Source organism: Strix uralensis, chromosome 28 (genome assembly GCF_047716275.1).
Source record: "Strix uralensis isolate ZFMK-TIS-50842 chromosome 28, bStrUra1, whole genome shotgun sequence".
Taxonomy (NCBI): Eukaryota; Metazoa; Chordata; class Aves; order Strigiformes; family Strigidae; genus Strix; species Strix uralensis.
The window spans coordinates 634,900-645,638 of record NC_133999.1 but is presented as its reverse complement, the minus strand read 5'-3'; the positions used below and the strand labels follow the sequence as shown (position 1 = coordinate 645,638).

Genomic DNA, 10,739 nt, shown 5'->3' with positions numbered 1-10,739 from the left:
AGGAGCATTTTCTGTCTCTAAGAGCATGAATTAGAGACCACATTTTACTATCAACATCTGGAATTTCAAATGCCCTTGCAATAGATAGCATCTGGATTGAATTCTGCTTCTATTTTTTTACAGGGCCTTCTTATTTAATAAATAATAATAGTTTATTACTGCATTGTAAAATTTCATAATCCTTTTCTCAGCAAGAATGAAAAAGATTTGGAAAAAAACAGAAAGTGCTTTAAACAGGATGATGCCAAGAACTAATGAAGACAGAGCATTTCCTCAAGAGAGGTGTGTCAACTCATTTGTGCATTTGTGGCACTCGGCTCCATGTACATTTGCAAATGTGCCAACAAGTGCACCAGTAATTCCTAATAAAACCTTGGCTCACGTCAGTTCAGAACGGCAGAACGGGCCCCGCGCCTGCTCCGCTGCAGGACCCGTACGGGCTGGGCTGCCTCCAAACGCGTCTCTCACGCACACGTGCTCCAGAGGGGCTCACAGGCAAGTACCAAAACAGCAGACAGGTTTTATTTATTTCCTGATTTGTAATAATCTCAGACCCACATTATTAATGTTAATTAACTAAGTTAATTGGTTATTAACAGAGCTGCCATCAACTGAGACAGAAAGACTTTGGGGGTAAAACATAAGACTGATTTAACCAATAACAGGATGTCTTTTCTCCCAGGCTTAGTGCCCTGCTTTATCAAAAGCTTTGCTTGCTGGAGGTGTGCCCCCTCCCTTACCGGGCACAGGCACGTCTCTGTCTCGCTCCACAGCTGCAGCTCTGTGCTGTGAGAAGAAGCGGGTAGAGCAGCGCTGTGGCTTGTGAGAGCCCTGGACACTGGAGAGGCCGTGGATCTCCTCTTCCTCACGCGCCAGCCCCAAGGCAGCCGGACGCCAGGAGCACCGGGGCGAAGCCACACGAGGACTGAGACAGGCTGCGAGCCGAGAGATCCCCAGGGTTCGCAGCCTCCTCGCTTCGCTCAGGGTTAAGCGTTCCAGGGCTGGGAACTTGGTTGTCCTCTCACAAGAGAAAAGAGGGTTAGGGAGAAGAAGTAATGTGTACAAACCACAGCAAGGGCATGAAGGGCACAGACGGTGAGCCTGTGACCCACAGATGTCACCAGAGAGTGATGGCAAAAGCCATGCTGCTCAGTGAGGGGGAACATGGGCTTCGGCTTCTTTCTGGCACTTGGGCAAAGGCAGACACCCCTGCACATGCCCCTCTTCCCCTACAGCTTCGGCTCCAGAGGGGCAGGACTCGTACACCCCCTAGCACTCTGCAAGTCCCACTGTGATCTGAGCAGAACAGTTTCCAGGCACAGCAGTTTGCCTCCGTGGAGAGCTGGATGAACACGGGCAGAGCAGGGTCTGAGCAGCCCGCTGGGGAAGCTCTGCACCCCCGGTCCTGCAGCCACCAAGCCCAGCAGCCCCCTCCCTCCCCGCACAGCGTCCCGCAGGTCCCGCACAGCCGTGGCACTCGGCTGGCAGCGTGTCCTCCCTCCCTGAGCCTTGCTGAGGGTCGGGGACGCCTCCCCATCCGGCACAGCAGCCTCGCTGCCCGGATTCCTGGGAAGCAGGTCAGGCCCTCCAGCCTGCTCTGACACTGACCCAGTAGAAACGGCCCAAGCCAGCGTGTCTGCACTTGAGTTCATTCCCCCTCGGGATGCCCGGGAGCTCTTCTGTGTATCAAACTGGAAGCTTCAGCAGACTGAGAAGGAGCAGCTGCGGTAAGCAAGTAATGAAACCAAATGTCCCAAATGCTTTGCCTCCCTTTACTTTCTGTTCACCAAGTGATGGTTTCCAATAATTGTTTAAATAAACATGTCACTGATTAGCTAACTTCTGAACCTTGGAACAGTATCTATGATTTCACAACTTCCAGATGAGAAAAAGACTCTCAGGAATGCTGAAGACAAGAAATCAGCTTCATTTGCACAAGTCACAGAATTAGGAACAGGGATTACCAAGACAAGTTTCCTAATTCTGGATGATGGTGTGTCTGTAAGACTCTGCTGCCACTGGACCTCAAGCTCCTGCAGTACTTCTGTGAAGTACTTCATTAATTAACACAGACATGCACTAAACAACTCACTGACAGCTTTTGCAGAAAGGCTTGCTCCCAGCATCTCTCGTGTGACCTCTGAAAACACTCGCTGAGGACTGTGCTGAAGCCCAGGCTCGGTAATTGTGCCCGTAATTAGTGTCTGGGGGTTTTTTAATCCCATGGGCACAGCTTGCTGTAGAGACCACAGAAATCTTCAATTAGTTGTATCGTTCTCCGGTTCCCCTGGTTTCTGAATTAGCTGAAAGGGTGCTGTCATTTTTCAGGGGTTTTGTGGAGGCCATGGCACTTGTTACACTGAACAGAAGCACTCCACCTCCCCGGAAGGTTCACCTTCGCCTTATGTTTTTGTTCATTTAAAATGTTTTTAAATAATGTCATTAGATCCAGAGGCCATTTAGCTGCAGCATGTGAATGTTCCCACTGCCTAAATAATTTTCAAACTAAACTCTCTCTTTGCAAATCTAACATCCTGTTGCCCACAGCACACCCCACTGGGCTCCCAAAGGCTCTGGAAAATGTCCAGTGCTCTTTCACGCCCATCACTGCAGCTCTGAGGCTGCCCAGCCGTGCGATGCTCTACACGCAAAGGGAAGAGACCTCAGCAGAGGCGTGCTGCTCATGGGGACCTCAGCAGAGGGGTGCTGCTCATGGGGTCCCTGTCTTGCTGCTCAGCACCTCAGACCCACGAGTCCAGCCTTGTCCCATGTAGTCCCCATGCAGGACAAAGCAGCTTCACAGAACGTTACACTGGGATGAACAGGAGGCAGCGAAACCCCACGGCAAGCCCTGGGGGGCAGGACATCACCCCAAAACAGCCTTTGGCCTGTAGGCCCAGGCGAGCGTGTATCGGCTCCTGTCCAGCCCTGCAGCCGCCTCCCCCCGCCAGCAGCACCCCAGCAGGGACCCTCTTAGCCGCCCGTGCCCGGTGCCGGCGGGGCTGGGGACAGGGGCTGGGGGGCTCAGGGCTGCCTCTGTGGGGTGCACGGAGCCGCAGCGGGGCCACGCTGGGCCATTCCCCGGCCACCTGCGTCTCAAACGGGAGAACAGAGAGGGCACCAAATCCTGGTTCGAAATTGTCAATAATTTCCCTTGCTGCTCGCCTGGTTTTGGTAAGAATGGTTTCCAGGTTTTCCTTAAACTAAATGACCTTTGACCTTGCTTATGCCTCGCAGAAGCAGGACTGCCGGGGTCAAAGGCTAACGGGCCTGGAAGCGATCGCATGTTTATCAGCAAAACCAGCTCGGAATAAAGCTGCCACAAACGCCGCTCTGTTCCCGCTGGATCAAATTCCTAAGAAAACATCGTGAAATTAACACCTGGGGCAGGAAAGGCCGAGGAGCGAGCGTCCCGCAGCCGACGCCAGCCCGAGTGCCACCTTCCTGCGGCTCGGCCCGCCGCGGCCGCCGCCACGGGCAGCACGGGGAGGCCACGGGGCCAGCGGAGCGCCGGGCCCGGGACCCCCAGACGAGCGTCGGTGGAGGCGGTGGGGCCGGCAGAAGCGCGGGGAGAGCCCGGCAGCCGCCCGCCCCCCCCGGGATCGGCCCGTCCGGGCCCCCCCGCGCCGCGGGGAGCAGAGAGGAGCCGCGGGGAGCAGCGGGCCGGGCGGGGCCGGGCCGGGCCGCGCCATGGCTGCGGGCGGGGGTCAGGGCGGTACCATGTGCTCGGGGGGGGCGGGGCGCGTCCCGCGGTGGGGTAACCGCGCCCGCGACGGGCGGACCACGCAGCCAATGGGACGCGGGCGGCGCTCGCGCATGCGCAGACGCTGCGCGCCGCTGCCTTGCGGCGCTGCGCCTGCGCACTGTCGCTCCCGGCGAGGCGGCGGCGCTTGCGCTGGACGGCACTTCCGCCCTTTCCCGAGCCCGGAGTCGTCCCGACGCTTTTGCGACAGCTGTAAGTGAGCGGCGGCGCCCGGCGGAGCAGAGCGGGAGGAGGCGGCGGTGGCCGCGAGAGGCGGCGGCGCGATGAGGCCGCAGCAGGCGCCTGTGTCGGGCAAGGTGTTCATCCAGCGCGACTACAGCGGCGGGACGCGGTGCCAGTTCCAGAGCAAGTTCCCGGCCGAGCTGGAGAACAGGGTAAGGCGAGGCGGGCCCGCTCCCAGCCCTCCGGGCGGCTCGGGGCCGGCCCCCGCCGCCCGCCCCGCCGCGGGTGTAAGGGCGTGCGGACAGGGACCGGCTGGCGCCTGGGTGGCGTTCACGGGTGACCTGGCAGACTCGCGTGGCCGCGAGCCCGTTCTCCGTCTTTCCGGAGCCCGTGGTAGGTCCCTGGCACAAACCGCCTTTCCCGGAGCGAGGGCCGGTCCTCAGGGGTAGGAGGGAGGTGGGGTCTCTCCCCCGTGTCCCTGTCCTGGGAGCAGTTCTCCCTCCGGCGCACCCCTGGGGTGCCGTGCTAAGGTCTCATATCTGTCTTTAAGGCAGCCAGCGCTTTGTTATCTCTTCTTGTTACAGCCCTTTGCGTAGTGTGAGAGAGGCATGATTTCAAAGTTCAAAGGCATATGCTGCTTTGAATATTGGTTTTTTTTTTTTTCCATAAAAGCGTTGTTTCTTGTCCAAAAAGCATTTTGATCAATTGTGGTAAGCAAATAGTTCTAATTTGCAGTGAAAAGCCACAAGAATAAAAACTCCTCTCTCTGCTGTTTATGAAACGCTGGTGTTTTGTGCTTCCTTTAATCCTGAGGAAGGCAGCTGTCTTCTGTAGCAGTAAAGTAGAATGAGTTCATTATGTCTGTGAGAATAAAGCATGCATTGTTGTGCTGCTGTGCACTAACACTGTCCTCTCTTGCGGAGTCCAGCCAGTTCTACTGAGCCTGTTCAGTAGCCTCACAAGTACTGTCTCAAGTACTTTCATTTTGTTAATGCTGGCAGATGTAATATCTTCAACTTGTTTCAGCAAAACAAACACTCCTTGCTAATGCCTTCTCTTCCTCACTGCACTTCTCTTCTCTTCCTCATTTCTTTGTTTTGTTTTGTGTTCTTGAGAGCTTGTTTGACCAGCACTGCAACAGTGGCAAGGCATTACTGATACTAAGTTAGCTCTGTCAATCCACTCCCTACCTGCTCTTTTTAATCCAGTAGATCTCTTTGCATGTGAATTAAGCCTTTTTTTTTTTTTTTCCAATTGGATTGCACATTGGTTTAGTTATGTTACTCTTAACTGGTTTGTGTTCACATTGTGTTGCAATTCAGACCCGATCTAATCACTTGGCAGATATTTAACAAAGAACTACAGGTCTGTAACTCAAAGCGTCCATCAGACTTTGGCTCTGAACACAGTGGCTGCACAGTGTGGACGTGCAAATAAGCCATAAATGAAGGTAGATGTCTGAAGATATGGGTGAGCTCTGAAGTGTGCAGGGCATGACAACTGAACTTGACTTCTCTTGCAGATTGATAGGCAGCAGTTTGAAGAGACTGTCCGAACACTGAATAACCTCTACGCGGAAGCTGAAAAACTCGGGGGCCAATCTTACCTTGAAGGGTGTCTCGCCTGTCTGACTGCCTACACCATCTTCTTATGCATGGAAACACATTACGAAAAGGTGCGCTTCTTTTGTTTATCTTGTTACTTGGGGGGGCAGTAGGCCTCAGACTTCAATCAAAGACTTATCTCTTGGTAGGTTTTCTGTGACTTGCACCATATTAGTCAATCTGAGTAACGTAATGATCGTGTGCTTCAGAGGAATCGCACAAGTTCTGTCTCTAGTTGTGGGCTAGGTTCTCCCACCACTGCTATACCTGTGATATTGCTGGAGCTCAGACTCTAACGTAGGGAAACCTGATGCAGGAACCGTGACTTCTGTGCTGTTCTATTACCAGGTTCTAAAGAAAATTGCCAAGTTCATTCAGGAACAGAATGAGAAGATCTATGCTCCTCAGGGCCTCCTTCTGACAGACCCCATTGAAAGAGGACTAAGAGTTGTATCCTTCTGTGTTTTTCTGATTGTCTCCTGGTTTGTCCATCCGTGATGCTGTCTCAGTGTGGCACCCTCTGGCCATGCTTGATCTGTGATGCAGCAGAATATGTGATTAGTCGTGTTACTCTTTGTTGTGTACTGTTCACAAACATTTGCACAGCAAATCTAGGGGTAGAATGAGTAATGTGTATCATTTTTTAAGAATATTGAAACTGAAGCAACCTGAAACACAGAATGCCAATTAAATGCATGCTGAGGCTAATTCCTTGCAGCTGGGTTATCTGTGTATTTGTCTAAATAGCTTATAGCTGTCACCTGCATGACTTCGTCATTCTCAATATGTTTTCCGCATTTTTCTGTGCATACACTTCCTGGGAAAAAAAAACATTCAACTTGAGTAAAAGCATTTTCAGTTTGGTTAGTGACTTATAGCTGAACTGTAGAAGCGTTACCTTTGTCTAGTGCACAGCCTTTCCTGAAGTATGGCAGAAGGCGGAAGGCTTGCAGAGCCTCCATGCACAGCATCTTGAGGTCTTGTCGGAACAGTCCTGGGCTGGACACTGATCTCATCCATCTCGTACTGTTCTGTTTGCTTTGTAGCTCTGCAACCGCCTTCAAACAGCAGATATGGAGGCAGAAAGATTGAAGGTTCTAATATCTGAATCTTTTTCTGCCTTTTTTTGGTGTGTGTTTTCATAATCATTTTATAGTATGTTTCCCTAACAGCTTTTCTGTGCAGATTGAAATTACCATTTATGAAGACAGAGGTATGACCAGTGGAAGATAAAACTGTGGAGTCTCAGGTACATGTTAACCTTATACTGGATCAATCTCAACCTGTTTTCTGTGCTCAGAGAGGTGGATTCTGTCATACTGAGACAGAGTATTTGTCCCACCACTGTATGTAATCAAAGGCTGTTCACATAAATCTTGTGTGGACTAGTTTTTCTAAGTAGAGCTATCAATACTTGGCATTACACCACTGAATGTGAACAGAGATCAGATACCAGATTTACCTTAGAGAAATTCAGGTCTTGATTGTGTAAATATGCATAAACCTAATTTGTGCTGTATTGTGTCCAAAATTGTTCTCTGTTCTGTAGATAAAAAAATCCTTTTTTTTAAATTATTCTTGTAAGGCCTTTCTGTCGTAATGTTCTGAGCAGACAAACTTAAGACTAACCCTTAAATCTCGGTGTAAAAAAAGTCACTATTTAAATGCTTATTTTGGATTTCCAGACAGTTTTCATAGTAATAGTATGTGAGAAATATTCAAGAAAAATCACTAATGGTGCTATACTTGCACCTGCTCTTCCAATACTGCTGTGAAGGAGACAGCTTTTCCTTTCAAACGTTTTCTGTGGTACCTCAGATCAGGGTCTATTTTAAAAGCTTCTGCATTTCAAGCACTTGTGAAATCAAGGTCATAACCACAGATGTTAAGGATCCCCTTTTATTTTGCCCAGAAGTCAATATTATTAGCCCCAGAATCCTGAACAAATTGATGTGAGTAATGACATTTTACCTTCTTGGTTCTAAGTATATAGGAGATTCACTTCTATATCCTGTTGAACGACAGCTCTTCTGTTCCAGAAGGGCCTGAACAGTGAGCTAGTGTTGCCTGGGGTGACACTTTGGTTTCATGTGCCCAGTGGTGGGATACTTCCAAACCCCTTCTGCTCAGAAACATTTGATAAGATACTGTATCCATACAGAATATCTTACCTGCTGTCCTGAATCTTAGAATATGGCATATTCTAAGAGTCAAATCTTACACAGCCTAAAGGGAGAGTGCAAGTTACTATACTTGGTAGTATTACTAAATTCTTTCAGTACTTTTTCTAACCTGCCTCTGCCTCATGTCTCTAGGATTTCTCTTTTGGTAGTCTGCTTATGATTGACCCATATTTACAGTGCATATAAACCAGATTAATCTACTACAAGCTGGAGCAAACAATGACAAGAAGTACCGGTAAAGCAAAATGGTGAAGATTCTTGCTGATGCATACCTGTTTCTAAACCAGCCTGGCTTGTAACTTGGCATCTCTTGTAGATGCCAATTCTGTCTCAAAATATCCTTCTTTATCTGGTTATTACCACTTGGGATTCTGTTGTGTTGCATGGCACTGGTGTTCTGCTATTGGAATAAGTTTGTGTCTTATCAACTGCATCTGCTTATGTTTGGCACAAGCCACTTGTCGTGACTCATTTCACAGCAATTATTGCAGAATGTTTTCCTAGGTGATGTGGATTTTGAGCAATTACATAAAAGCTAGTTCTGTCAGTGTTCAAAAAACTGAAATTTCTAAAATGAAGAAAGACTTGTATCATGAAGTTCTGGATAGTTTGATGAGTTGAAAATATCTGTGGTCAGTAAATAGCTGTTTTGAAAGCAGCATGAGTACCCAAGTAAGCCTGATCTGGAACTGGAGCTTTATTAGGTATTCATCCTGTCCTAGTCATTTGGAGCCTGCGCACTGTCCTAGATGATCCATTCGTGAACGCGGCCTGCATGGGCTCTACAAAACGTGGGCTGTCTTTCTATCCTCTATAGCGGTAGAGAATATGACTCTGACTAGGATTAGGTGGTGTTGTCTAAGGACTCCTAATGGTCTCTGCAACATCCGTGAAAATTCAGAGGAACTCTGAGATCTGCTACTGTATTTGAGATCTTACCCTACCCAAAAGTTTTAAGTGGAAAAATCTTTGCATGGCTCTGTCCCCGAATGTTTTAGCATACAGAAACCTTTTACTGCAGTTTTTCAGCTGGATGCTGTTGCAGTTCTCACTTTGGTATCTTTACCTGTGATGCTTTCAGTTAAGAGTGGCCAGCAATGTCTGGCTTTGGTAGCTTTAACTGGAAAAAGTTGCTGAAAGGCACTTAGTTTTCATGATACTGTGTGGCAGGGTCACAAAGTGAAAAGAGTGCTTGGTGTACTTGAGAGAGGCTAAAATAAAGGATCGTGCTAATTGCGTGCAGTATAGAACTGCAAAATTACTGTCACTGGACCTATTGAACTTTCATCAAGCTTTGCTTTTGAAACCTCAATTTTGAACTGGCTCCCTTGTCTTAGGTACTCTGCAGATCCTGGGATGGTAGTCTAAGACTGGGTTGTTGGCAATGTGTGCAGAAAAGAGATGGGAAATATTTATGTTTGTTATGCAGAAAGTAAGTAATGAAGGTCTTTATTTCCTGTTAGACAAGTGAAATCCAGAGTGTTGGCTTCTGTTCCTGCTACTCTGACCACAGCACGTGGTAACCTGACTGTTCCTGCTACATACCTCCTAAGATAACAGGATATAGCTATGTGAAGGTTTGTGTAGGGTTTGGTTGGTTTTATTTAGTAATCGCTTCTAATAATATGAAACTTCTTTTCTAGCAGATAGCTCGACAGTGGACTTGCTGTATCAAAGTTCCCCTACCTCCTACTTTAGAGCATCATTCCTTTCTCTGCTGCCAGATCCACAGTGCCATCTACTACAAGGACTAACTTCCTAAAACTGCTCCACATGGGGTGACCTAGCTGGTCAGCATCCATTTTGTGGCAAACTTTTAAGCAATGAGATCACTTTTTAGTTTTGGTTTTCTTTTTTCAAGAAAAAGCAGAAGTGGTAAAGCTACGTACTCTTCTGAAAGAAACGGGGCACTTAGCCCAACAGAAGTCTAGTTTTAGTCACATAAGTGCAGTGCTCTTCCTCCCTAGTTCTTAAACCCTTCTGTACATCAATCGGGCTTTGGAAAGCTTCAAGTCAGAGTTGGGAATTTTCCAGAAGCAAGGCCTTCCCTCCAGTTCAGTATTGGAGTGAGAGGATACACAGTGCCTCTGCCTGGCAAGAAGTGACTCAAGGCAACGAGCATTTTACGTTTCCTGTGCTGATTCTTGTGGAAAACCAGATGGCAAAGTGTTGTTTGTTTTAATGTTTTGGTTGTTCCTAGAAGGGGGAGGAATAGTCGGACTTTAATACTGGTGTTTTTTCTACTACTGTATCTGTGCTGTTATTGCATCTGTCAATGCTCACCAGAAGAGGGGAGTCTATTCATTCATAAAACAGTAAGTACAATGAAATGGATGCTGAACCAATAAACGTAACAACTCCTACCCTTCTCTGATTAATATGTGAAGTGTAAAACTGTTTCTTTATGGATTTATTATATATAATTTATAGGAGAACATTGATTTGACAAACTGTTAGATGTTGTGTAAGATGGTTTCTTAATTCTATCTGCTGGCACACTATTGAAAAGTAGAACTGTGCATTATTTAGTATCCCCCACGCATCAACATTCCTCAGCAATACCTGCAAAAGTAAAATTCCTACAAACCAAGCTGGCTTAATATTTTTCTCTTATCCTTTTCCCTTATCAAAGCAAGGATGTCCTGGTTTAGGTTGTGAGCGTCATTGTCCAGTTGTAGAAGGAATTCAAGAATTTAGAGGAGAAGACTTATGCAGAATGGATCGAGTGTTTTGGCTTTTGGTGGTACTGTAGGTGCTAATACTGGATGTGAAATTCCAGGCTTATTACTCAGCCACTGATTTTTTTTTTTTTGAGATTTGTTTAATATTTTAATTGTATAAAACTTGTTTTTTCTAAACTGTAACAGTGTTTGCCTTTCACATCTGTTGCAATATTGGCAGAAGTACTAATGGATTAGTAAATTTTTTCTTAAACTGTGTCTGTGTCCTATTTGATAGCGCTGCCCTGCCCGAGGGAGCACTCTGGGTGAGGTTTTCACTGCTGCAGCAGCAGGTTCCTGTTGTGAA

General features: G+C 47.8%; 1 protein-coding gene across 2 annotated transcripts; it reads left to right on the top strand.

Annotated features, from left to right (window-relative positions):
- The first annotated feature begins 3,891 nt into the window (after positions 1 to 3,891).
- GOLGA7 (golgin A7) lies at positions 3,892 to 10,649 on the top strand. Of its 2 annotated transcripts, none has more exons than XM_074852179.1 (5): positions 3,892 to 4,137; positions 5,448 to 5,600; positions 5,878 to 5,979; positions 6,715 to 6,778; positions 9,359 to 10,649. In XM_074852179.1, exons 1-4 carry the CDS (start codon positions 4,027 to 4,029, stop codon positions 6,760 to 6,762), a joined length of 414 nt encoding a protein of 137 aa, XP_074708280.1. In that variant the 5' UTR covers positions 3,892 to 4,026; the 3' UTR covers positions 6,763 to 6,778; positions 9,359 to 10,649. The 2 variants fall into 2 exon arrangements, with proteins under 2 accessions (XP_074708280.1, XP_074708279.1); XM_074852178.1 differs by having other exon boundaries at positions 9,356 to 10,649.
- Positions 10,650 to 10,739: the final 90 nt, after the last annotated feature.

Bases quoted from the DNA above. Each gene is read 5' to 3' on its own strand.
- GOLGA7 (XM_074852179.1), top strand. From the start codon at position 4,027: ATGAGGCCGCAGCAGGCGCCTGTGTCGGGCAAGGTGTTCATCCAGCGC. The intron at 5,601-5,877 runs GTGCGCTTCTTT...TTCTATTACCAG, and splicing joins TGGAAACACATTACGAAAAG to GTTCTAAAGAAAATTGCCAA. The intron at 5,980-6,714 runs GTATCCTTCTGT...TTTTCTGTGCAG, and splicing joins TTGAAAGAGGACTAAGAGTT to ATTGAAATTACCATTTATGA.